Raw genomic sequence first — 27,003 nt, 5'->3', positions numbered from 1 at the left:
CAAATATTTATTGGGCAACTACTATATGCCAGATCTTATAGTAGGGGCCATAATTGTTAACCAAAATTGTTGTCATCCCATGTAGTTTTTCCAGTGCAGTAGCAGAGTAACTTCAAATCTCTACTGTGTTCTTAATTACCATATTTTGAAATATAGCGTAAATTGGGAGCCTGTACTCATGGTGTTTCCAGAGTACCTGCTAAAAGATTATTTAGAAAAATGAAAGAAAACCAGTCTTTTTTTCAGCCCATAAATTTCTACTAAAATTAAAAATTTTATCTTTATATTTTTACCATGGTTTATACTTTTTATAATACATTCACATACATTATCTCATTTAATATTCACTGGAAGAAAGATGGACAGGTTTTATTATCCTTATTTTACATGTGAAAAAACTGAGGCTTAGAAATTTTAAATAAGTTGCTCCTGGTCATGCATCAATAGGAGATAAAGCAACTTGAATTCAGCTCTTTTGTTTAGGAGCATGACATTTTCTTTAAATTATTATAACACTGCATTGCTTTTAAAGGATCCTTTATTTTAGTTGATCAACTACAGATTTGTGTCTCTGGATGTAGCTTATTAGTAGCAGTGCATATAGGAAAATATGTGAACTAATTACATTTATAATAGTAAAAATATATAAGTAATTCTAATTTCTCTAAAAACTGAATACTATAGTCGAGAAGAAACAATAAACTTTTGAAGTATAAATGACTAAAAAGATTATTTCAGGGGGCTTCCCTGGTGGCGCAGTGGTTAAGAATCTGCCTGCCAGTGCAGGGGACACGGGTTTGAACCCTGGCCGGGAAGATCCCACATGCCGCAGAGCATCTAAGCCCATGCGCCACAACTACTGAGCCTGCGCTCTAGAGACCACGAGCCACAACTACTGAAGCTAGGGCGCCTAGAGCCCGTGCTCTGCAACAAGAGAAGCCACCGCAATGAGAAGCCCATGCACCACAACGGAGAGTAGCCCCTGCTCGCCACAACTAGAGAAAGCCTGCATGCAGCAACGAAGACCCAACACAGCCAAAAATAAATTTAAAAAAAAAAGATTATTTTAGTGTGTGTACTTTAACAGGCAGTATTTGAGGACTTGTGTGTGTGTGTGTGTGTGTGTCTGTGTATGTGATTACTAAATACAGAGAAGGGTTTCACGTTGGTAAATGTTTTTCAGTCTTCAACTTAATCTAAAAATTTCCTTTAAATGCCTTTATTCTTTAGAATTTAATATTCTTTTTAATGCACATCAATCACTCTTTCCTCCCTCCTGTCTGTCCAGAATTTTTTGTCTAAGCAGCTGCAGTTGGGGAGGTTGAAACTCAGGGAACAGGAACTGGGCAAGGAGCAGCAGTACTGAGGAAGCAGAAGGCTTACAAAATGGGAAAGAGAAAAGCACAACATGGGGCATGTACTATTCTGTATGTACAGTGACTTAGGAAGTACTCCATAACCTCTCAACCCCACTTTCTCAGCACATAAAGTAGAAAGGAAACTGTTCTACTTTCTCTGTGGTTGGGTTAATTTTAATCATAGCTTGATGATGAACATTATATGGAGCTGGTAAATATCACCAGTTGATTTCAAACACTTCAGAATGCAAAAACGATTCCGGTCTGTGTTTTTTTCAACAGGAAGTTATCTCATTCAAGGCTCGTTCAGCTTTATGGAGTGTGTATACAGCAGAAGCCCCTTTATATTGTGACGGAGTTTATGGAAAATGGCTGCCTGCTTAACTATCTCAGAGAGAGGAAAGGAAAGCTTAGGAAGGAGATGCTACTGAGTGCATGTCAAGATATCTGTGAAGGAATGGAGTATCTGGAGAGAAACTGCTTTATCCACAGGGATTTAGTAAGTACGGTGCAAATTTGCTGATTATGTATATATTATACTTGTATTCAGAAGGACATGATAAGTTAGGACTTTCAATATTTTGAATAATGCATTCTTTGACTTAATTTTTTTTTTTTTTTTTTTTTTTTTTTGGTACACGGGCCTCTCACTGCTGTGGCCTCTCCCGCCGCGGAGCACAGGCTCCGGACGCGCAGGTCCAGCAGCCATGGCTCACGGGCCCAGCCGCTCCACAGCATGTGGGATCTTCCCGGACCGGGGCATGAACCCGTGTCCCCTGCATCGGCAGGTGGACTCTCCACCACTGCGCCACCAGGGAAGCCCTGTAGCTTTATTTTTAATTGCTCATTGATGCTGGAGCCAAGTAAGGTGTTACTCTAAATAAGCCTTGTAAATAAGCCTTGAAGTAATTAATCACCACACTAATCAACTAACTAAAACTAATTTACTTTTCTTTCCTCTTCCCCCTCTCTTCTTCCTTCTCTTCCTTCTATCTTTCTTTCAACGAATAATCAAATATGTATTGAGTGCCTATATATGCCACGTACTCTGCCAGGTGCTGGCTACAATGCTGAAGAACCCCAGTGGGTCTCACTCAGGGGTGAAACTGCCTCAGGTGGAGGTGGTTAGGTTCTTGCAGTATCACAGCAGCACTACTGGCCTTATTGGGAAGGAGTCAAAATGCTAAACCATTCTGTTGCCTAATGCTTAGAACAGCTCTCCGAACAAACAAAGAAGATTGAAGCTTGACTTGCCCCAAAAGCAAATAGCTCTGCTTCCCTGCCTTGCTACCTCCCCTTGAAAAACATTTTCTATCTGCTCCATATTTATTCATGATATTCATACTATTCCTTCTGTGTCCTTCCATGTCTCATTTCTCAGTTTCCAAATTAAATCCAATGAGAATTTGAGAATTTCTGAGAAGTCCCTGATACTGTCATCTAGAGGTAATCCTGAACTTCCATCAGCCATCACCAGAGTGACCATATTATTTATCATTCAGGCTGGAATATTTTGGGGAGAGAAAGGAGGCATAATTTCATTGGCCCTAGCACACCATTGCTTGCCCTACACATGACTTAGAACTGTCAGAGCATTTATTATTTACTACTTCCTATAATAGTTGTTTACACAAATATTAGACTCTAAACTCCTTGACATCAAGGCGTAGACTTCTGAGCTGCAGTTCAGCATTATGAGAATACAAGTTGCCAAGCAATGGCTCTCAAACTTAGCTGTGTATTAGAATCACCTGGGAGGTTTAAAAACATCACAGTACCCAGCCCATACCCCTGACCAATGAAATGAGAATCTCTGCGGGTAGAATCTAGTCATCAGCATTTTTGGAAAATTTCCCTGGTGAGTCCACTGTGCAGTCAAGATTGAGAACCCTGCTCAAGAGCTAGTTGAAATCTCGCTTTTGTTTCTTACTAGCCATGTGACCTTGAGTAAGCTAGTTAACTAGTAAAGTGGTGTTAATTATAACACCTCCCACATATGGACTCATTGGGAGGATTACATGAATTAATATGCGTAAGCACTTAAAACAGTGTCTGGCACATAGAAAAGCTCAGCAATGCTCGACCATTGTTTTGCGTGCCTCATGGCACATTCCCCAGGGTCCAGCCCATAGTAGCCATTGAGCATATTTTTGAATGTATGGATCTGGTATCAATTCCACCTAACTCACTTTCCTGGTCTCTGCAGTTTGTCCTTCCTGATAAGGATTAGAATTCAAAATTCAGTCAGGTGACAGTTCTGGTCATTCTATTTGCTCCAGGTGGCTTCTGCAGACCCTCCTAGTCTTGGTTCCTTCCTTGATTGCTTTCCTTTGAGTTCTGTTTTCTCCACCTACATGCCACTTAAAATATATTAGCCAACTATGAGTCTTTTCTCTGTCGAGGGTTTGCCTTGTGGTTTAGCTTTGAGATCATTTGCTGGCACTTGTCAACATCTTCCAAACTGGCTCCTTCTGGCTCTCCATTTCAAGTTTTTGCTTTTGTTTTTGAACTAACTGAACCACAAATTAGCTCAAAAGAGAAAAATTCTATCAAACCACTGGCCTACATGAGGCTAAATAACCAAGTCAATGATTTTCATGACTAAGCTGACTGAAAATGGATTGTTTTGGCATCAAATAGATTGTTTCTGAGTTATATAGTACTATATTTAGTTCACTGTGGTAATTTAATAAATACGAAAATATTGTAAAGAGTTATGTTCAATGAAATGTAAGTTTTAAAATACAATTTCTTTGTTTTTATTAGCTATTATATATAATGACTATCCCAAAGGAATATAGTGACGATCTGTTACTTTTCATGCATATTGGACTTTCCTCTTTTTATTTATGAAGATAAAATTTTAAATACACACTATTTTTTATACCAAGATGCACTTATCAAGGATACTTCTTGAGAAAGATTACACATTTTAAAAAGGAAAAGTGTTAAAATTTCTTTTCATTTTTTGTCATTTCTTCGAAAAGTCATTAAAATCCATCACACGAGGGCAGATATATTAAATCATATGTAGCATCGATAGGTATCACCATGAAATAACATGGCTGTTCACACAGAGAGGTAGTGCTGGGGCCCAAAGAAACTAAGGAAAAGGAGAATAGAAGCTCTGGAAAGAGAAACTTTGTATTCACACGTGGGTTCTTTTCTTCTCCCTATAGGCCGCGAGGAATTGTTTGGTCAGTTCTACAAGTATAGTAAAAATTTCGGACTTTGGAATGACAAGGTACATGATATTCTTTTTTGTTTCTTTACTCACAGGAGGGAATCTTACATTAGTCTACAGACAAATCGAAGATGTTTTTGGCTTTGTTTTTTTTTCTCTGAGGGCAGTGTTGATGTGGTTGTATGGCCTGCTGACCCACTTTGAACTTTAGGACATGCACCAGTGTTAGCTGTGAGGGAAACAGAGGCTGTGGACTATTCTTCTGATCTTCTTTCAGGTGGTTATTAATAAAACTATATCATATCTTAAAATTCAAAAGAATTTCTCAGTCTACTTGTCATATATATAAGGTTAAGAAAAAAAGCTTTCCTTATGTATGTATATTTCTGAAATAGAGAAAGAATAAATTTATTTTCTCAGCTCTGATTTTTCTGTCATCATCATGCATTTCTCTTATCAAGTGTAGTAGCTGACTCTAAGCCTACAGCACAAGAGTGTGAATCATCTGACCTTATTTTCAGCAACTCAGTGCAGTTTACATTTTGCATCTCCTTTCCCTCAGGTTGCTAGAAATTTCATCCCAGTGATTTCAGGGTTTCTCCCTGACACTCTTCAGGGTCACAATCCAAATTCTGTGTGTCTCATGGGGCCACATACAGGAGATGGCCTGTCTGGTCCCTGTTGTTATCCATTGACACTGGCTTCCTTACAGCCACCATCCTCCTCTTTTGTCTTTGGCTGGCCATCCAGACAGGTGGCCGCTGACTCATCTTGAATTTCTGTCTGTAAGATTCCTTCACACATTGACACTGGCTTCCTTACAGCCACCATCCTCCTCTTTTGTCTTTGGCTGGCCATCCAGACAGGTGGCCGCTGACTCATCTTGAATTTCTGTCTGTAAGATTCCTTCACACATTGACACTGGCTTCCTTACAGCCACCATCCTCCTCTTTTGTCTTTGGCTGGCCATCCACACAGGTGGTCGCTGACTCATCTTGAATTTCTGTCGGTAAGATTCCTTCACACATTGACACTGGCTTCCTTACAGCCACCATCCTCCTCTTTTGTCTTTGGCTGGCCATCCACACAGGTGGCCGCTGACTCATCTTGAATTTCTGCCTGTAAGATTCCTTCATGTCTGACATTCGCCATGACTAGAGCTCTCCATGTGGCTAAGGCCCCATCTGCCTTGGCACACCCATAGCCATTTGTCCTCTGGAATCTTTCTGTGTTTCCCAGGGCTTGGCCCGAGAAAGAGGACACAGGTTCTGTTTTGCTCTTGAAGCCCACCAATGGACTGTAGGGCAGTGAGGTCTTCTTTCACTGCGATGTGACTAGGGCAGCCCTCATGGGGTGCAGGGTATAGGACCCTACCTCAGCCACCCCCTAGTGTCTAATACTCCTTCCCTTTCCTTTTGAATCTCTCCCACACCCCCAGCACAAGGGATATTTTTGTAGCAGATTGGATGGTGGTGGTAGTGAGATATCATTCGTATTCATGAGCCATTCTCCCAGGTATTTTGTTCATAACTCAGTCCTTCTCCTTCTCTGGAAAGTCTAGACTTTTGAAACTCAAAAGCTATTAAAAAGTGGCTCTTTTCCTTTTGTTTTCTGTTATTCATTCTTTCCTCTAGTAGAATGGCCTCTGGCTCAATAAAGGACTTAAAGGTGCGGTGAGGTAAGGTATGTGGGAAACAAGTGGGTGTGTGGGGAAGCATTAATAAATATATTAATTTTATATTTAATATATATAGTATATATAGTATACTATATATATATATATATATATAGTATTTCAAAAATACTATATTGCATACTCAAGGAACTACATAGCACACGTTAGCTCTCCTCTCTTTTCTCCAGATTCCCACACTTGGATGTTACTGTGTATGATTTTCAAAAAAGAGAGAGGGTTTAATTTTGTTGTTGTTGTTATTTTTTTTAAAGGAGATGATAGTTGTTCCTGATTTATTTCCATTTGAATAAAGGCATTAGAGATTTTACACACCAAATGTATTACGTTCAAATACTTTTATTTTCCCCCTTCTCTGTCCTGCAAAAATTATATGTATATAGAAAGAAAATAAGGCATCAAACTTCGAATTTATTCTTTCACATATATTTATCTTTTTAAAGAAATAACCTTGGTTGTTAGCGCATTCAGCATGCTTCTTTGCAGAATTAAGAATTTATCATAGCTAATCAGTGGGGCATGTTTTAGACTGAAGAATTGCTATGGTTTTCTGAGATCCAAATGCAATAAATGCAATTGAGGCTTGGTTTAAGGAGGAAACTCTATAAGGGCTACTTTCTCACTTTGATAGCAAGAAGAGAAGGTATACTGAACCTTTCTGTGGAAAATACTTTGTATTTTAGAAATCAGAGTTAACTAAAAGGATTTGAAGTAAACTGAACTTAGAGGTAATTAACACAATGTGCTCTGAAATCTGATGGCCCTAGGTACGTTTTGGATGATGAATATATCAGTTCTTCTGGAGCCAAGTTCCCAGTCAAGTGGTCCCCTCCTGAAGTTTTCCATTTCAATAAGTATAGCAGCAAATCTGATGTCTGGTCATTTGGTGAGTGAATTCGATGTTCATTTGTTGGAGCTTGATTTAATAAAATAGAGATTGCTCTTTTTTAAAAAAATATTTATTTTTTATTGGAGTATATTTGCTTTACCATATTGTGTTAGTTTATACTGTACAGCAAAGTGAATCAGCTATATGTATACATATATCCCCTCTTTTTTGGATTTCCTTCTCATTTAGGTCACCAGAGAGCACTGAGTAGAGTTCCCTGTGCTATACAGTAGGTTCTCATAAAATAGAGATTGCTCTTTTAACTTTGATTTCTTAATATGATCTAGCTAAAGGTCTTCTTATAACTGTGTTTCTGTCTTAGGTGTTCTAAACACATCAGGCTGTCTTTGGCAACTGGTGTCATACACCTTCTTACATTAAGTTCGCCTTTTGGATCTTTTCCTTTCCCACTGAGCACTTGCTGTAAAACCATAAAAGAGTCTACTGATCTAGAAAACAAGCTCAGCCAACTTTCCCACACCACAGAGACTTGCAAGAAAAACTGATCTTACGGCATCATTAAATCTTGAGTGTAATGAATAAACTTCATTGTCTGACTTTGAGCGATGCCATCTCATTTACTTTATCACCTTCCTATTTTGTGAAATTAGACATAGGCTTCCTTGGGATCTATCAATTGCTGTTTATATTGGGTAATGTTCTTCATTGAAAAAGAGATACTGTGGACCTCTGTCCCATGGAGTTTGTTCTTTGAGTTGACTTTCAAAAAATGGCAACAAATGTATAATAATCTATCTATTCTCTTTCACCTGTAACTTTCTGGGTGGCTTCTTGGCTTTGGAGAGACATCTGCACCCTCAAAGGGTGTGAATATTATTGCCCACAATAAGGTTAAGCTTGTATTGATCTCATTAGCTCTCCAATGATATGTGGTAGTCTTGGCAGGTGACATTATAAGCTCTACTGGAGAGCAGTTAAGTTGTGAGACCAGTGGATAGCAACACAAGGATCTCATCAGGTGGTTGTACAACATTTAGAACTCCTTGAGTTTTACTTGACCACTTGTCTTTCTTCCTCAGTGTACAGTGAGCTTCTTGAGCACATAGACTGGTTTCAGTCTTAAGAATCCTCTGACTCTAGCATAGACCTGGCCTCTCATCAATACCTAATACATATTTGTAGAATAAGTGAATAATTAAATGAACTCAAATTGGGAGCCTTGAAGGAGTTTCATCAATCAATCAATGATTTTTGGACACCTACTTATAAACAGAGCCCCTGCCAGATTTTCTGGGACTCTACCCAGCAGTCTTTCAGTGGGAAGATGGGAACGCATGCCATCTACTGGATGGTAAACTCTTGGCTTTAGCAGGCAGCAGGGGGTCACACAATTCTGTCATTTTCTATGGAATGGCAAAGTTTCATTGATTTCAGGGTGTGGAGACATGAGCAGTACTTTGAAATGAAGATGCTGCCAGCATTTTTCTTCCAATAAGGAGGCAGTCATGACCAATGGAAAAGGAAAGGCATTGTTTTCACTTGGAATATATTCAGTTCATAGGCCTCTTCAAAAAGTAAGATGCACAGGGTCTGCTTCCTAGATAGAACTGCTGTCATTCTGGATGATTGTAACTCAGTGACTGCAGGAGGAAAATAATGGGTTGTAACTTGAAACAGCTGTTTCAGTTCCAAGTAACCATTTCTCTAACCTCTTATTTTCATGCATTTTATTTGCAGGAGTTTTGATGTGGGAAGTTTTTACAGAAGGAAAAATGCCTTTTGAAAATAAGTCAAATTTGCAAGTTGTGGAAGCGATTTCTAAAGGCTTCAGGCTGTACCGACCTCACCTGGCACCGATTTCCATATATGAAGTCATGTACAGCTGCTGGCATGAGGTGAGTGTCCCTTACTTTCCTGCAAAGGTTGGCAGTTCCAGCATCTGAGAGTAGATCTGTTTATCACCCACATTACTCCAGGACTTCGTCATGGCAGGAAAAGGTGTCTATTTCTCGGTAATGACCCCTGAGAGCCAGAAGTGCTTCCACTACAAAATCATGAATCCATTTTGTTTTTAACAATGGCCTTTCATCTGAGGAATTCAGTGCATTTTCCAAGTCTTATCTTGCTGAAGTTGGTTCCTGCAGAAACTCTCGTTGTTACTAAAGCCTCAGTGATGAGACGTTTTACTCCTTTTAAGAACTGCTGGGTGGAAACTAAGGGTAGAATCAGGCTTGTTCAATTTCCACATTGAAAGAGAAGGATGGTGTTTTTATTTACTGCACTCTAATTTGTCTTGCTTTCCAAGGCTAAAAGTAATGGGTTTCATCTCTCCTATGGCACTCAAGACTCCTGATAGAGAGATTAAACGAGAATAGGAATGAAGGCAGAAAGTGTGCCAGGAACTTCTACTCGGAAAATTATCTCCTGGGAGGCCAGTTTCTCTTTTACTTGAAATGCCAAGCTTGAAAATAAAGCCCGAGGGTTTATATTCCACCTCTGTCTTTTCTGGGCGCTGACTCAACACACCACTCCCCTTCATCAGACTCCTCTGTGATTTTGACAGTTCTCTCTTTCCAGCTGACTGTTTCAGCCCAGAAAAAACTGTAGCTGGATGAGGATTTCCTCCTGGCTGAAAAAGAAATCACTTGACTCCCAATTCACAAACACTAAAAAATCCAATATTTCAAGAGCGACATGGTTGTTTCCATTCCAGAGAAGTATTAATTTTATAAAGATCCCCAGTGTATGAAAATACTTTGCATATGATTAACTGTTCTGCAAGGAATCTTGAAAGACATAAAAAATATTAAGTGAGCTGTTAGTAGCAAACAGATGTCTTAAGAGCATCTTTGGGGCTTCCCTGGTGGCGCAGTTGTTGAGAGTCCGCCTGCCGATGTGGGGGACACGGATTCATGCCCCGGTCTGGGAAGATCCCACATGCCGCGGAGCGGCTGGGCCCGTGAGCCATGGCCGCTGAGCCTGCGCATCTGGAGCCTGCTGCTCCGCAATGGGAGAGGCCACAATGGTGAGAGGCCCGCGTATCACACACACACAAAAAAAGAGCATCTTTGCAATAACAATGTAAATAGCTTAGGAATATATATTGTATATTAAGCAATATACTTGTACATGCACATACAATATAGTACTTTTTGAGATTTTACTTATCTGTGGAGAGGAGACAGAGAAAGGAGTAAATAAGTTGCTGACAAGAGGACGAAGTAAACGAGGAGCTTATGCACCTCTAGATTCAAATGTGATTATGTTAGCAGTGATAACACTTGTTTCATAGGCTTTACTACCTGCACAACCTCAGCACCAGCAAAAAGCTCCACTATTTATTCTTGAAATCTCAAGGAGGACTCTCATGTGTGCTCACATATCCTTCTGCTCCATCCTTTAATTTTTAAATTTTATTTTTTTTAAATGTATTTTATTGAAGTATAGTTGATTTACAATGTTGTGTTAATTTCTGCTGTACAGCAAAGTGATTCCGTTATACATATATATACATTCTTTTTCATGATCTTTTCCATTATGGCTTATCACAGGATATTGAATATAATTCCCTGTGCTATACAGTAGGACCTTGTTGTTTATCCGTTCTATATATAATAGTTTGCATCTGCCAAACTCCCACTCCATCCTCTGCCACCTGCTTCCCCCTTGGCAACCACAAGTCTGTTCTCTATGCCTGTGAGTCTGTTCCTGTTTCATAAATAAGCTCATTTGTGTCATATTTTAGATTCCACATATAAGTGATATCGTATATTTGTTTTTCTTTTTCTGACTTACTTCACTTAGTATGATAATCTCTAGTTCCATCCATGTTGCTGCAAATGACATTATTTCATTCTTTGTTATGGCTGAGTAGTATTCCATTGTATATATGTACCACATCTTCTTTATCCATTCGTCTGTCGATGGACATTTAGGTTGTTTCTTGCTCTCTCCTTTTATTGATGCCTTCTGTTTACAAGCCACAAAGGGTGGTGTCTCCCCACTAACCCTGCTGCCAGGGACCTCTGTGAGAATGTGGCTACCATGAGTAGTTCTATTTTCCATGGATTTCAGAGATGCCATGGAGCTTCCTCTTGGAGCCAAAGTCAAACCGCATCCCACTGTGAAGTAGGAAAAAGGCTCCAATCCTTGCTTTCACGGCTGGAGATTTTGTTGACTGAGCCTTAAGACAGCACAGTCTGTGCTCCAAGTCCTGCAAAGTCTGTCATGAAAACGTGCCTTTTGCTTTTTGACTAAAATCCATCTTTCTACAGGGGGTCAGGTGTAGTGAATAATTGGAGCTGAGCTTGAGGGCTTGGGGCTCTAGAGGCCCCTCTCTCCCAGCTCTTCCTTTACCCTGTGTATCAAGTCATCCAAATAGACCTCTAGGGCAGTACTGTCCAATGGAACTTTCTGTGATGATGGAAATGTGCTATGTCTGTACTATCCAATATGGTAGCCACACCTGGCTATTGAAGAATTGAGAAGTGGCTAGTGTGACTGAGAACTGAATATTAAAATGTATCCTCTTTTAAGTAATATAAATTTAAATAGCCACATGTGGCTAGTGTTTGCAGCTGTAGCTATTTTACTTCTACCCTTATATTTTCACACTTATGCCTCGCTCAACTGCCATTCATGTCCTGCGTATCAGCCAAGATATCTTTCTCTTCCATTTGTGGTGAACCAGCCTGGATCCAGGTCCTGCCAGCAAGTTCTAGAGCTGGTGTCTGCGTGAGTCTTAAGCTGAGCTGACCACCTCTACTTCCCTTTTCCAGAAACCTAAAGGCCGCCCGACGTTTGCTGAGCTGCTGCAGGTTCTCACAGAGATTGCAGAAACCTGGTGACCTGAAGAGAATGCCAACCCAGAGGATCATGGTGCAAGATTGTCACAAAAGGAAACCCTGGGTGGAGTCACTGATGGTGAATATCTTCCTTTAGAGTCACTGGCTCCTGGAAACAGTTCAAAGATCACAGGCTTTTCCAACTTTTTAAAGCTTAAGAATATTCTGACAATAATTTTTCTACGTGTGTTTGAGAGTGACTTCTAAACTCTGATTTTTCTCTAATATTCTTCATGTCCCATATGTGAAGAAGGGAAAAATGCTCCATAGTGGTCGTTATGGTGGCTGCTCTTCACAAGAAGAGCCCAGAGAGCCTCTGAGCATACCTGAAAACCTGATTCTTTACTGAGGAAAAGACTGAAGAGGAGGAACATTCTTTATTGTGGTGGCCCATGCATGAAAGATGAAAATAAATTCTGCCCGCTCCTGGAATAAAGGAGCCACCCCTGCAGAATCTCATGCTTTTCAACTGTACAGATCTTTATGAAAAACGCACCTTTACAAACCACATGAATGTGGGCATTCTGGAACTGTCTTTCATAATCTTCCCTATGTTATTTAACAAATTATTTTTGCACAGATCTGATTATTTTGGAGACAGTTTCCTGTGTTCCAGTATTGAATACTGTTATAGGAGAAAGTTCTTCTTTGAACAGGTCCTGGTGATGATTCTATTTCTAGTGAGATCCATTGTCCAGGACAATTCAGAACCTGAATCTCAATTCTGAGATTTCACACTTTGTACTTGTGAACTTGGACGATTGAAGAAGCCTCATTTTGTCATAGGAAGTACCTCCAGTACCTTTTCTAGAAGAGGACTTTCTTTTTCCACAAGAACAAGAGGAGGGCTTCCCTGGTGGCACAGTGGTTAAGAATCCACCTGCCAAGGGCTTCCCTGTTGGCACAGTGGTTGAGAGTCCGCCTGCCGATGCAGGGGACACGGGTTCGTGCCCCGGTCCAGGAAGATCCCACATGCCGTGGATCGGCTGGGCCCGTGGGCCATGGCCGCTGGGCCTGCGCATCCGGAGCCTGTGCTCTGCGGTGGGAGAGGCCACAGCAGTGAGAGGCCCGCATACCGCAAAAAAAAAAAAAAAAAAAGAATCCACCTGCCAATGCAGGGGACACGGGTTCGAGCCCTGGTCCAGGAAGATCCCACATGCCGCAGAGCAACTAAGCCTGTGTGCCACAACTACTGAGCCTGCGCTCTAGAGCCTACAAGCCACAACTACTGAAGCCCACACACCTAGAGCCCGTGCTCCGCAACAAGAGAAGCTACCACAATGAGAAGCCTGTGCACCACAACGAAGAGTAGCCGCCGCTCACTGCAACTAGAGAAAGCCCGTGCACAGCAACAAACACCCAACGCAGTCAAAAATAAAAAATAAATAAAATTAAAAAAAATAAAAGAATAAGAGGAGGCAAAAACAAGGTATTCAAATATTACACCAAGTTCCATTATTTCTGAAGTCCAGGGTATTGGATTCAAGATGAAAGAACCAGGAATCACAATTAAATCTTAATTTTTCATGTACCATTTGTAGGAATGATTGGAAACTGATCTTTGTCATCCTGAGTGCTTTGGAAGTACATAGGGAAAAGGGTGCTGCAGAAAGGTGGAGTCGGGCCTCCCTGGTGGCGCAGTGGTTGAGAGTCCGCCTGCCGATGCAGGGGATACGGGTTCGTGCCCCGGTCCGGGAGGATCCCATATGCCACGGAGCGGCTGGGCCCGTGAGCCATGGCCGCTGAGCCTGCTCATCCGGAGCCTGTGCTCCGCAACGGGAGAGGCCACAACAGTGAGAGGCCCGCATATCGCAAAAAAAAAAAAAAAAAAAAAAAAGGTGGAGTCATTACTATTAGGTTTAACAATGGGAGCCTATTATTTGTGGATTGTCCCACCCTGCATCATGGTTCTGGGGGAACGTGTTTTATGATTCTCATGAGATTCTAAGATGCTGGCTGTCAGTAGTTGTGACTTTTAAATCATATTTCCCCACTCCAGGAATGACATCTTTTTTTTTTACATCTTTATTGGAGTATAATTGCTTTACAATGGTGTGTTAGTTTCTGCTTTATAACAAAGTGAATCAGTTATACATATACATATGTTCCCATATCTCTTCCCTCTTGCGTCTCCCTCCCTCCCACCCTCCCTATCCCACCCCCCTAGGTGGTCACAAAGGACCAAGCTGATCTCTCTGTGCTATGCGGCTGCTTCCCACTAGCTATCAATTTTATGTTTGGTAGTGTCTGTATGTCCATGCCACTCTCTCACTTTGTCACAGCTTACCCTTCCCCCTTCCCATATCCTCAAGTCCATTCTCTAGTAGGTCTGTGTCTTTATTCCCATCTTACCCCTATGTTCTTCATGACATTTTTTTTCTTAAATTCCATATATATGTGTTAGCATACAGTATTTCTCTTTCTCTTTCTGACTTATTTCACTCTGTATGACAGACTCTAGGTCCATCCACCTCATTACAAATAGCTCAATTTCGTTTCTTCTTATGGCTCAGTTATATTCCATTGTATATATGTGCCACATCTTCTTTATCCATTCATCCAGTGATGGACATTTAGGTTGTTTCCATCTCCTGGCTATTGTAAATAGAGCTGCAATGAACATTTTGGTACATGACTCTTTTTGAATTATGGTTTTCTCAGGGTCTATGCCCAGTAGTGGGATTGCTCGGTCATATGGTAGTTCTATTTGTAGTTTTTTAAGGAACCTCCATACTGTTCTCCATAGTGGCTGTACCAATTCACATTCCCACCAGCAGTGCAAGAGTGTTCCTTTTCTCCACACCCTCTCCAGCATTCATTGTTTCTAGATTTTTTGATGATGGCCATTCTGAGTGGTGTGAGATGATATCTCATTGTAGTTTTGATTTGCATTTCTCTACTGATTAATGATGTTGAGCATTCTTTCATGTGTTTGTTGGCAGTCCGTATATCTTCTTTGAAGAAATGTCTGTTTAGGTCTTCTGCCCATTTTTGGATTGGGTTGTTTGTTTTTTTGTTATTGAGCTGCATGAGCTGCTTGTCAGGAATGACATCTTTGACTATCAGTGGTACTCAATCAGTGTGCATTGAAATAGTGAGCATCAGACACAAGAATTATCAGTCTTGATCATGCAAGTGGTGGTTTCAGAAATCTTTGAGATACTGTGCTGTTTCTGAAACTATCATCTCCCTTCTCCTAATGATTCCTACTATGGGGAGGTGAGACAGAGGGCTCCTACTACTGATACCTTAGTTCAAGTGAGATATGTGAAAGCCTAGCTCCAGAAGACATAAGACTATTTAACAGCAAAACCCAAGGGAGGTGAGGTTAATATTATGACATAGGAAATAAAGAAGTATCAGTATATACAGGAAGATGTCTTTCTCAGGTTTTGCTAAGCTTAGAAGTCCCCACTCCCCCCTCCAAAAAAAAAAAAACAATCCAAACCCAAACACTGAAAACATAGAGCATCTGTCATCCCTACAGATGCAATGCAGGGAGACAATACAGAGTAGACTTATGCCTGGGGATCATATGGCAGCAGCCAGCACTTCTAAGAGCATATATTGGTGTTGGCAAGCAAATTCTATTCATTTTAACAAGTCAGGAAAGTTTGAGACACCAAATTAGGAAAGGAACAACTGGATTGTCACATAGGTAACTGAGACTCCAGATAATGTGTGAATTTGGAATGTCTATGGACAGAGATTCAGCATTTTCTGTCTAGCGAAAGAAAAAAATTCTTTAAGAAGTAGTCACATGACTTCTCCTGGAAGAGAACTATGTTTTGCAATGAATCTCAATATTAGTTATTGATATGCGCCCTCTGTGGGTAGCTTAACTAGTTTGGGGTGAGATAGTGCAATACTTAATTAGCTCTGCATTAGAAATGAACAGGAAGTTTAAGGGTTGGTTGTGGGTGAGAGACCTAAAAGAAGACAGGAGGTCAGAGGAGAGAGGAGAAGCTCAGAAAAATGGAAGGAATTTGGAGGCCAAGAAGATGTGATAGGTGTGAATAATAGGTTGGCAAGAATAGCCAAAGGAATTTTTTTCTTTAGTAAACTTTTTATTGAAGTACAATACACTGTCCCACTATTGCATTGGTAACTGGTTTGACTGGCAATCAAACTCATAAGACACAGTAGAACTTGATCCAGCACTTAGTTTGCTTAGCTTTTTAGAAGGATTCAGGACAGGAAAGAGCATGTACAGCCCTTCAGTCTCGGTGGAAGCCAACAATTCTCCATGTGCATAGATGCTTGGGCCCCTCCTCTCTTGCCTAGAGACTTGTATATAGTTGCTGGTGATGAGGCCATGGGGTGTGGGGTTCATCTTCATACAAAGAAGCTTCTCCCTGGGTTTATCACCCGTCATGTAGGCCTACAGTTGATGGGTCTCCCAGCCCATGTGCTGTCTCACAGATCAGAGATTTCACAGTGTGTAAAATACATGTCTGGCCTTGGTACCCAACATTCCAAATCTGTCTTAACTTGGGGATATATCTAGGGGACGGATGCTGGGAGAAGACAAACCTAAAATCCTCCCAGGAAGGTCTAGGTCTGGGAGAAAAAGAGCACAGGCCTGCTGTTAACCCTTTGCTCACATATACATAAACAAAAGTACACAAACCATATGTATATGGCTTAATTTTCACAAAGTGAATATGTCTATGTAACTAGCACTCATATCAAGAAATGGTTACATTCTATAATTGCAGGATCCATTCTCATTTCTACTTAAGTCATTAAACTAATCATAATCAGTATCCTGATTTCTAACACCATGAATTAGTATGAGGTATTTTTGAACTTTCTATAAATGGAATCCTATGGTATGTACTCTATGCGCCTGGCTTCTTTTACTTAGTACGTTTGTTTGATCCGTCCGTGTTGCATATGGTTGTATTCATTCATTCTCATTTGCATATAGTCTTCTACTGTTTATTTATATCACAAATTATTTATCTGTTTTACTCTTGATGGATATTTGGGTTGTTTCCAATTTTTGACCATTAAGATGAATGCTGCTATGAACATTGTTCTACATGTCTTTTGGTGGAAATATGTATGTATTTCTGTTAAGTATATGCCTAGGGGTGGAATTCAGAGCCAAAACATATGTTTATGTTCATTTTTTGTAAATAGTGCCAAACAAAGCCCAAATGCCTTTTTACCAGTTGGTTGCTGTTCTTTTAATAACTCACCCTATTCCCTTGCCTGTATTGTCCTCTGCTCTTTCCTTGTATCTGCCCCAAATTGTGTTCCCCTGGAAGCATCTTCCAAACACAGCAGCACTTAGAGTGCAGGTGGAGGGTTATATTCTTTTGGGGCTTCCTAAGGACTGGGTATGTGGTTTGGGCCAGGGGCCGACTTCCCAACTCCCTTTAGAAAATCTTCCTCTAGTTCAGGGCTTCTCAGTCTCCGTGCTTATTGACATTTCGGGCTGGATAATTCTTTGCTGTGGAAGGATGTGCTGTGCATTGTAGGATATTTAGCAGCATCCCTGGCCTCTAGTCACTAGATGCCAATAACACACCCCACTCCCCCTAGTGGTGACAACCAAAAATGTCTCTAGAACATTGCCAAATGTTCCCTGGGGGGTAAAGTCACCCTTGCTCAGGAACCACTGATCTAGTTACAAAAGGATCTTGACCTGAGATTAAAAGAGATCCATGAACTTGAAAGGAAAAAAAAATCACATCTTTGTTTTTACTAGCCTTTAACTAAAATTTAGCATTTCCTGTCATTCTAAATGTAGGCAAACAAAACAAAACAAAACCCCAAAACAACCAACCCCCTGCCCTCCCAAAACCCCAGTACCTTATATTAGCAATGTCTGTGACTTTGTCTTAATGCAAAGAACTGTTATTTTCATATCATGTGGGAGTTGTTTCAGCTTTCTTGAGAAAGAATTTGCATTCATCACTACTTCAAAGTCTCAGCTCTTAGGACTGCCACTAGATCTTGTCACTTAACTCAGTAAACAAGACATGTTACTAAGGCACACATGTTTTTAAAATATTTTGATAACTTTCTTTCAGTATAATTGGTTACCTTATTAGTTGTGTGTATTTTTATTTTATTCATTTAAAAACATTATGCCAAGAAGGGGTATAAAGGTTTCACTGGACTTCCAAAGTGATTCGTACCATTAAAAAAATTAAGAACCCCTGGGTTTTTTTTGTTCTTTTTTAACATCTTTATTGGAGTATAATTGTTTTACAATGGTGTGTTAGTTTCTGCTTTATAACAAAGTAAATCAGTTATACATATACATATGTTCCCATATCTCTTCCCTCTTGCATCTCCCTCCCTCCCACCCTCCCTATCCCACCCCTCTAGGTGGTCACAAAGCACCGAGCTGATATCCCTGTACTATGTGGCTGCTTCCCACTAGCTATCTATTTTACGTTTGGTAGTGTCTATATGTCCATGGCACTCTCTCACTTTGTCACAGCTTACCCTTCCTCCTCCCCATATCCTCAAGTCCATCCTCTAGTAGGTCTGTGTCTTTATTCCCGTCTTACCCCTAGGTGCTTCATGACTTTTTTGTTTTGTTTTCTTAGATTCCATATATATGTGAAGAACTCCTGTTTTGAACAGAGTTTCTGAATTTGGAAAGGTCTGTATGTGCTAGGCCACACCCATCATATGCTTATCATTGCCTTAAAGGAAGCCCCATGAGGATTTCATTTGGGCCAGTCCTGTAGGCTGTTTCACCAGTGTGCACATCTGTCCTCAGAGCCATCTCCCTGCCCACTTTCCATACGTTGTCAGGGCTGCTCCTCAGTTCTGCTTTGGGTGTCCTCCTTTCACCTGCCTTTTGCCCCTGTTGGGGGGCCAAGGTGTGATGAGCAGAGTCTCAACTGCTCCCATGTTTGGCAGCAGAGAGGGGCTGGATACCAACCGGCTCCTCGAACCTGCGTGGAGTCCTACTCCAGATGAGCATTTCAGCCTCTCTTCTCCCCCAGAGCTCCCACATCTGGCCAGTTGGAGAGAGAAAAAGTAGATGAATCAAATCTCTCTGTAGGCTCCATTTCACTTCCAAAACAAGAAGGAACCACCCCCCCAAACCCCAAACCCAATTCAGACTAGCATTTTTGACTGTCACTGCTGTAGGGGATGCTATTGGCATCTAGTGGGCAGAGACCAGTGATGCTGCTAAACATCCTGCAATGCACAGTACATCCCTCACAGCAAAGAACTGTCCAGCCCACAATGTCAATAGTGCCAAGGTCGAATAGTGTATTATTGGACCATGTGACTGTGAAGTCCAGGGGTGCAGAAATGCACCCTGATATCATAGTTCCAGCTCCATTTCTTGGTCCTCAGGCTGCCTCCCTTTCTTCCCCTCTCCACCCCCAGATGAAAAGCGGCTGCTATAGTCACATACCTGTTGACCTGAAATAAATAGACTGCCAGATATTTCTCCAGCACAGATGGGTTTATTTGGGATCAGCAGAGAATTGCAATTCAGCTTCTGCAAGCATGATGAGCCACGTACAAGTTCCCGCATAGCAAGGGAAGGAGAACGTTTTCATAGAGGGGAAAACGAAGTTGGGAGGGCTCTAGTAAACAGAGTCTATGGCTTTTCATTGGCTGAGTCCTTGCCAGGAAAGAAGAGTCTTTCTTCTTCCTGTGGGGCTCTGCTGTCATGTCACGGCGTAAGAGCTCCCGCTTCTGGTCTCCCAGCTCTATTTCATTGAGATTTCTTTTTATTAATTTTTTACATACTTCACCTTGACACACCATATTATCCACAGGGAGGAAACACCTTTGTCCCAGCATCTCCACCAGAGTCCTGATATTCTTATATTCTCTCTGACTGGATCAGATCTACAAGCCTCCCTGAACACGTCTCTTCAGCTTGGGCATGGAATGCTTTGATTGGCTTAGCCTTGGTCACATGTTCCCCAAAGAGCCAGAGATGGAATCCTTTTACCTGCAACCACTTGGAGATAGAAACTGAGAGCTCTGGGGAGGGCAGGGGGGGCAGTGAGTAATAGACGCAGGAATGATAATCAACAAATGTCCACCATTCTTCTCTTCCCAATTACTCTCTTGCTTTCTGGCCATTTAACATGCGGTCCACCATCTTCACTAGTAATAACTTGGTGCTGTTCGGCTATGATCCCTATTTCCTTAATGCAGATTAGCTCAAACATAATTGGTAAATTGGGGGTTTGTCAGTATTAAGTACCAGTTGGGCCAGGTTCAGTTTTCTCCAGCACTTTAATGTTTTGAAGTGATCTGGGGTAAACTTTCTCACAATTAAAGAGAGAGCCTTAGCAATATATGAGGATCTTAAGAAAAAGCTGAAAGTCCTATGAGGTGCCTTCCTGTAGTGACAGTAGTGGCGGGTTTGGTGACTTCCTGTATGATAAGCTGTCTGGGAAAGCTGAAAGTGCAGGTGCAGAATCGGCTTGGATTGAAGCAGTGTACTGTTTCCTCTTGTCACTTGTGCCCATGCACTCACTGACCACATCTCCTGCTACTCGCCTGTTCGCCATGCCACCCCCCACACATCCCAGGCACCTCCTCATCTCAGGGCCTTTGCACCTGCCATTCCCTTTACCAGGAGTGCTTCTCCTGGATATCTACATGGCTTGCTTCCTCATTTCCTCAAGGTTCTTGCTCAGATGTCACCCTCTCTGTGAGGCTTTCTTGAATCACCCTATTTAAAATGATAACCCCACCATGGACTTTCCCTGTCTCCCTTTTCTGTATAATTTTTCTCTATAGCTCTTAACACTATATAAAAAATAATACATTTATTCTTATTTATTCTATCTATTTTCTGTCTCCCTACCCTTGAAACTGTAACATGTGTGAGTTCAGGTATTTTTGTCTGTTTTGTTCACTGCTGTATCCCCAGGTCCTCAAATAGGGCCTGACACAGAGTTAAGCTAAATAAATACTCATGGAATAACCCAATGAAATAAAAGCAACGGAATCACCCAGAGGCTTCGTCTTCCAGAGGTGGGGGACCAGTCTTGTAAGCAGCTCTCCTCTTGGGATTCTGGGCCAGTCCATTGCTTTTCCACACAATGGTGGATCATTTTTCCTTCTGGTTGTAGTGTATAACCTCAGGTGGTCATCCATTCTTCTTTTTGGTAGAAATTTTACTTTTTCCAGAACAATTTGACTTACATGTAAATTTTCTATATCTCCCTTTCCCTATTTATGTAGAGAAAAATACATTATGTTAGGGATTGATATCAGATTAAAAGAAAAAAAAGATACCTGAATAAATCTACAGAGAAATATAAATCCATATAGACACATCAATATTTAATAGAGGAAGTGGATAATCCTTATGTCTGCAGCAAGGATGGAAATTTCCTCACACTACTGCCAGATGTACAAGCAACCTGCAGATACTTTATTTTGTCTATAATTTTCCTATATTCCTCTGGTGCCCCTACTTGCTGGGAAAACTCAAGTTAGCTCAATCTTGTAACTTTAGTCCAGGGCAAAAACAAAAATATTCTCTGTGGGTGAAGTGGGTTGTCTCTCAGATTTTGCCTTTCCCTCTGTTTCTGCCAAGGTAGCATCTGGGCGTAGAAGAGAGAGGGGTGGCTTTATCCAGGGGTGATATTCAAAATATTTACCAACTGATTTGGTACAGGTACAGACCAATCAGAATGGATGCTGATGCCAATAATCTGTCCAGCCCCTCCGATGCAGACGGTGACTATCCGCCCTGGCAAGGTGACCTCGAGGTGGTGACGTGAATGGGAGGGCTGCTTGGATTGGAGCAGTGTCCCCTGGCACCTCTGGTCTCAGCAACATTTCTTATCAGCCTGGTTGCTGCTTGCCCTGCTGGCATTTTCAGACCATGTTGGTGGCTGGTATAGGTTGGCCTCTCCTGAATTGGTCAGGAGAAGGTATTGGGTAAGTGAAGGTATTTCAAAGACAGTATACCTGTTCCATACGTCCTTGTAGGAGTTGGGGGTTTATCTTCCAAAAGTCAGGTATAACCCTTTATTCTTCCTATTATGAAAGGTTGAAATACTCAATTTTCTAGGCTCTCTTGTGGCAAGCATACCCACATGAGAAAGTTCCATGTAATGAGATGCAGCCAGAAGCACCTGATGAGAGCTTCCCTTCCTGAAGGAAAAAACAAGTCTCACCAAAAGGAAAACTGTTGCTTCTTCCTGCTTGGAACATGGCTTTGAGACCTGAAGGTATAATGTCTATCTGTGACTCTGAGGAAATAAGCATGAAGATGAAGGCCCATTGATGGAGTTGCCAGATAAAATATAGGCAGCCCAGTTATATTTGAATTTCAGATAATCAACAATCTTTTTCTTTTGGCCGCCGCGCAGCCCAACCAGGGATTGTACCTGTGCCCTCAGCAGTGAAAGCACCGGGTCCTAACCACTGGACTGCCAGGGAAGTCCCAACAAACAATTTTTTAGTGAAAGTGTTGTAGCCTTTTCTCCTGTTGTGGTCACCACCAGAAATGGATGAACCCCTATCCCAAATTTGATTCCAATGTTGCGACTGTTGACGTCATACACATACCAAGAGAGTAGGAAAGATTTCCGACTCACATAATGAGGGTTTCTGGGGACATCAGGAGACAGGTTCCCCAGCAGACCCAAAAATGACTTGAGAGTGCAGGGAGGGGCAGCTGCCTTGGGGTTTTGTGGTGAGGAGGGCTGGAGCTGAGGGGAAGGGGCTGAGCTTGCGTTGTTTGACCTTCTAGCTGGTACCGAAGGAGGGAGCAGCCATTCTTATCAGCTCACTCAGGTGTGGGCAGAAGAGAAGGAAACATTGATGGGGCTTGAAAACTGTCATTTATTAGTCAAACATCAAAAATGGAGTCAGACTCTTTGTTACAGTAAGTGTGTTCCAAAGATTGTATGGACATACTTATGCTGAATTGATGTGTCGTGTGTCTGAAATTCAAATTCAGCTGGGTGGTGTTTGTTGTTGTTAAATCTGGGATCCTTATCTATAGAGCAGAAAGATACAAAGGGCATGAGTCTCTCCTGTCATTGTGGAACCATTGTGCCAACCCTGAACTGCCTACTTCCAGACTTCTTGTTTATGAGACAAATGAATCCCAATTTCTTTACGGCAGCATATTAGTCAGATGTTGAATTACCTGAAGCCAAACCTGTTCCTAAATGATACATCTCTAGTGACTCTTCTGTTGGCAGTTATCTAGAGCTCTTCTGTTGGAAGCTACTATATGCTTCTACGCAGGTACAGATTATGTACCTCACTTCAAAGATTGTTGAAACCTGTCTAAGAAATTGAAAATAACCACAACCACAGAATGTGCATATATTATATTTCAGCACTTTTAAAAAAACAACTTTGCAATTGGGATGTGACTTGTGTAGGTGGGGTCTTAGATTAGATCTGTTGTTCTCAACCCTGGCTGCATATGAAAAATCATCTGGAGCGCTTCTAACAAATACGTTGCTGTACCCCACCCTCAAATGATCTCTGTAATTGGTCCAGGGTGTGGCGCAGGCATTGGAATGTACAAAAGCCTTCTCAGGTGGAAGTAATGTGCAGTTAGGGCCAAACATCATTGCATGAGATAAAATACTTTATGTATGCATAGATGTGTTTACTCTGGGTCAAGGCTTCTTGTGAAGTTTTTTAAAAGGTTGAACTAAGGGAGAAAGATGTCTCATCGATGCCTGGTGACTAACAGCTGTTCAACAGGAAAGCATTGGATGCTTTAGCCAGCCTGCCTTAAGACACCAGCATGGGCAGGGAGTCAAAGCCAAGGAGAGCAGAGGGAATACAATGGCTTTTTACAAGGAGCCAGAAATCCAGAGGCAGGAAGTCTGCAGCTTCTCCCCACTTGATAGCACTCCTACCAGGTCTCTGGAGAAGATATTAAAGGAGCCAAGAACCTGGTAGAGGATTCTACTCTGTATATCTCGTGGGGGCGCGAGGTGGGGAGGTGGGTAGCGGCATACACTACATGCAGAATTCCGTGAAACCTCAGGAAAGAGCCAAAAGTTCAAATATTTTAGGAAGGGGGTTTGTTATTTTGTGAAATCTGCTGGTTGATTGGGGGAAATGAAAGTCAGGTGAATTGACTTCTGACTCTGAAAGTAAGCCTCGTTTTCTTGTCTGCTTGGGAACCAAATTGGACGTGTTTCTGTTCAGCTGCATGTTTTAGATCTCAGCCTTTATGTCTCATTGACGATCCTGAAGTCATGGACTTTCAGAGACACTGGACACACAAATGTGTTTGGTAGAAGTGTATAATTTTCAATCTGTTGGACTGTAAATTATCCTGATGTTGTAAAGGTACATCACGTGCTCATGTTGTGGGGACCTGCTTCATCCAGCCCCAGCTACTCCACACTGTGCAGCAAAACAAGTAATATAACGCTTGATCTTGTTTGACCAGTTCCTCCACGCTTTTTATTTTTCCTCTGGCTGCGGGCTAATCTCCCATCAGCAGGCACTTCCCCATAAGAAGTGGAACTGCTGCATGTAACCTGAATTGCACTGAATTCCTTAAGTCTGCCTGATTCTAAACCAGTTTGGTTCTCACAGTGAAACCACATTGTGATGCCGCTAATGTTGACCCTCCTTTTTGCCCATGTGGACTCAATCCAGCAGCCTCCCTTTGCTGAGTGTCTGTCTGTCTCAGTACTTGCTGAAAAGGCTGAATCACTGCCTTCCTTAAGTTTACACCCTGTGCTCCTATGATCCCTACTTTCAAAGCCTTGCCCTTTTTTCTGTGCATGCAAGATTACTCAGAAGGAATTAAGTGCAAATAAGGTAACAAGGGTAAATAAAACCCCATTCTATCCATAAGAATTTATTTTCTGTTTCTTGCAAGGCTTGCCTATTATAACTCAGCCCTACCGTTCCATGGGTTAAGAAGAGCGATCTCTTTTATTCAAATATACTTTATCTAAATCTCTTCTAGTAATATGATGAAATGTTCATAGTGAAAACAAAGGCAAAAGCTAATTGAGAGACGAGGAGACCTTCTGAGCCGGAGAGCTAGTTTGTCCATTCCTGGTCTGTGAAACAATCTTGTTTTATTGTACTTAGGCTATGGGATCTTCTTGAGTTTATTTTCTGAAAGTTTGTTAGGCACAATTAACTCAAGGAGGAGCCATATACCTTTACCCAGATCCATTCCAGGCAAGATCTAGAGACTTTATCCATAGATGCTAAACAATCAGGGCCCTGTATTTGGTTTCTGTGGTTGGTGAGTCCCTATAGAAGTCATTCACAATGCAGTTCACAAGCTTTTTTTTTTTTAATGCTTTTATTGTACCTAGTTAAAAAAATTTTTTTATTGAAATATAGTTGATTTACAATGTTGTGTTAGTTTCAGGTGTATAGTAAAGTGATTCAGTGATTTTATATATATATACATATATATATATAAAATCTATTCCTTTTTTAGATTCTTTTCCATTATAGGTTATTATAAGATATTGAGTATAGTTCCCTGTGCTGTACAGTAGGTCCTTCTTGGTTATCTATTTTATATATAGTTGTGTATGTATGTTAATCCCAAACTCCTAATTTCTCTCTCTCCCCCCCACTGCCGCTATCCCCTTTGGTAATTATAAGTTTCTATGTCTGAGTCTAGTTCTTTTTCGTAAATAAGTTCATTTGTATTATTATTATTATTTTTAGATTTCTTGTATAAGTGATATCATATGATGTCTATCTTTCTCTGACAGTATGATAATCTCTGGGTCCATCCATGTTGCTGCAAATGGCGTTATTCCATTCTTTTCTTATGGCTGAGTAATATTCCATTGTATATATGTACCACATCTCCTTTATCCATTCATCTGCTGATGGATATTTAGGTTGTTTCCATGTCTTGGCTATTGTAAATAGTGCCACAAGCTTTGGGGCCAGATTGAGTTGCATGCTGGCAGTCAGGAGTTACTGGCTGGATCACAGAAGGCAGGGGGTGGGAAGGGATTCTGGGAACATGGTGCTCAGAACATGGCTCTTATCTCCACTACCAACCCCCTCCATGTGCTTCCCCCCAGTCAAGTAGTTGCTGGGGCCTACATGTGGCTGGGTGCGAGTGAGGGCCATGTGGTCTTATGAGGGTCCCAGTGCAGAAAACTGGTGTGAGGCCTTGTCTCCTGAGGGCTGGACAAGCTTGAGGCTGGTAGGGCTTGGCCTGCAGAGATCCTGCTCCCTCTGTCCCCAGCCACAGGGGAAGTTCTACATATAAAAATGAAAGTGGCTTCTAACTCAAAGGCTTTCTCCCATACTAATGGCATTAATGGAGATTCAGTTTTCCCTCAGGAAGAAAGTTTTTTTTGTGATTTGTGACCGAAGTAGGAAAAGGTATCTCAGGTAGTCGGCTCTCTCAAAAAACTTTTTTTGTTTTTTGCAAGCAAAGCTTTCATTGGGAAACATATATTGTTCATTGTTATAGATAAAAGTTAAGACTCTTTGTAACCTAAACTTACCTCTTGGAGGCTTCCTATACACCGCAGCTAGTGTACTGAAATGTTTGGTATACACTAACACAGCTTGCTGGGGGAAGCTGTAGTTCATTCTAACTCTGCTGAGATGTGCTCCACCAAGGCCTCCTTAGACATGCCTACATTCCATGGAGTGGGTAGTCTGGGAGGTTTGAGGGACTTGGATTTTGGTCCTCATTCTGATCCTAAGTAACTATGCAATTTAGGGAATTGCAAATTATTTCTGTTCATCTATAAAACAGAAGCAGATAAGAAAAAGGCCTTCTGTACCCTAGACAATTCATTTCCAAAGAAACAAACAGGGAGTTATTCTCAAACATGAATTCAAATCAGAACAGGGAAAATTGATAAAGTCATGGTGATGTGCTCAATACTGAAGTTCTAATGGGGCTAGAAGGAAATTTGCTGAGTGTTTGCAAATATAAATTTTGATGTAATGCAATGCTACCAAATATTGTTATAATGCTTTTTTCTCCTCCTCCTCCTTTTTCTTTTAAATTTCTGAACTGAGGGGAGATTTCATTACACTGACTGTTCAATAAAATTATCAAAAGATAAGATAGTGTCTCCTACCTTTTGTTCAGGAGATGGCTTTGTGGAGAGCCTTTTTCTAATACACAG

General features: G+C 41.3%; 1 protein-coding gene across 1 annotated transcript in view; it reads left to right on the top strand.

The window, feature by feature from the left end:
• Positions 1 to 12,105, top strand: part of TXK (TXK tyrosine kinase) — a gene marked incomplete at its 5' end in the record, with an annotated part of 63,813 nt that extends 51,708 nt beyond the window's left edge. The window contains 5 exons of the mRNA XM_082638713.1: positions 1,641 to 1,857; positions 4,538 to 4,602; positions 7,003 to 7,121; positions 8,823 to 8,980; positions 11,864 to 12,105. Coding sequence (XP_082494839.1) covers positions 1,641 to 1,857; positions 4,538 to 4,602; positions 7,003 to 7,121; positions 8,823 to 8,980; positions 11,864 to 11,932 — 628 coding nt within the window. The 3' untranslated portion in view covers positions 11,933 to 12,105. The remainder of the gene's footprint in view (positions 1 to 1,640; positions 1,858 to 4,537; positions 4,603 to 7,002; positions 7,122 to 8,822; positions 8,981 to 11,863) is intronic.
• Between the last annotated feature and the right edge of the window lie 14,898 nt (positions 12,106 to 27,003).

This window comes from Mesoplodon mirus (genome assembly GCF_964341445.2).
Source record: "Mesoplodon mirus genome assembly, chromosome: 2".
NCBI classification, from domain to species: Eukaryota; Metazoa; Chordata; class Mammalia; order Artiodactyla; family Ziphiidae; genus Mesoplodon; species Mesoplodon mirus.
The sequence above is the reverse complement of the archived record's forward strand: the minus strand, read 5'-3'. Positions and strand labels throughout refer to the sequence as shown.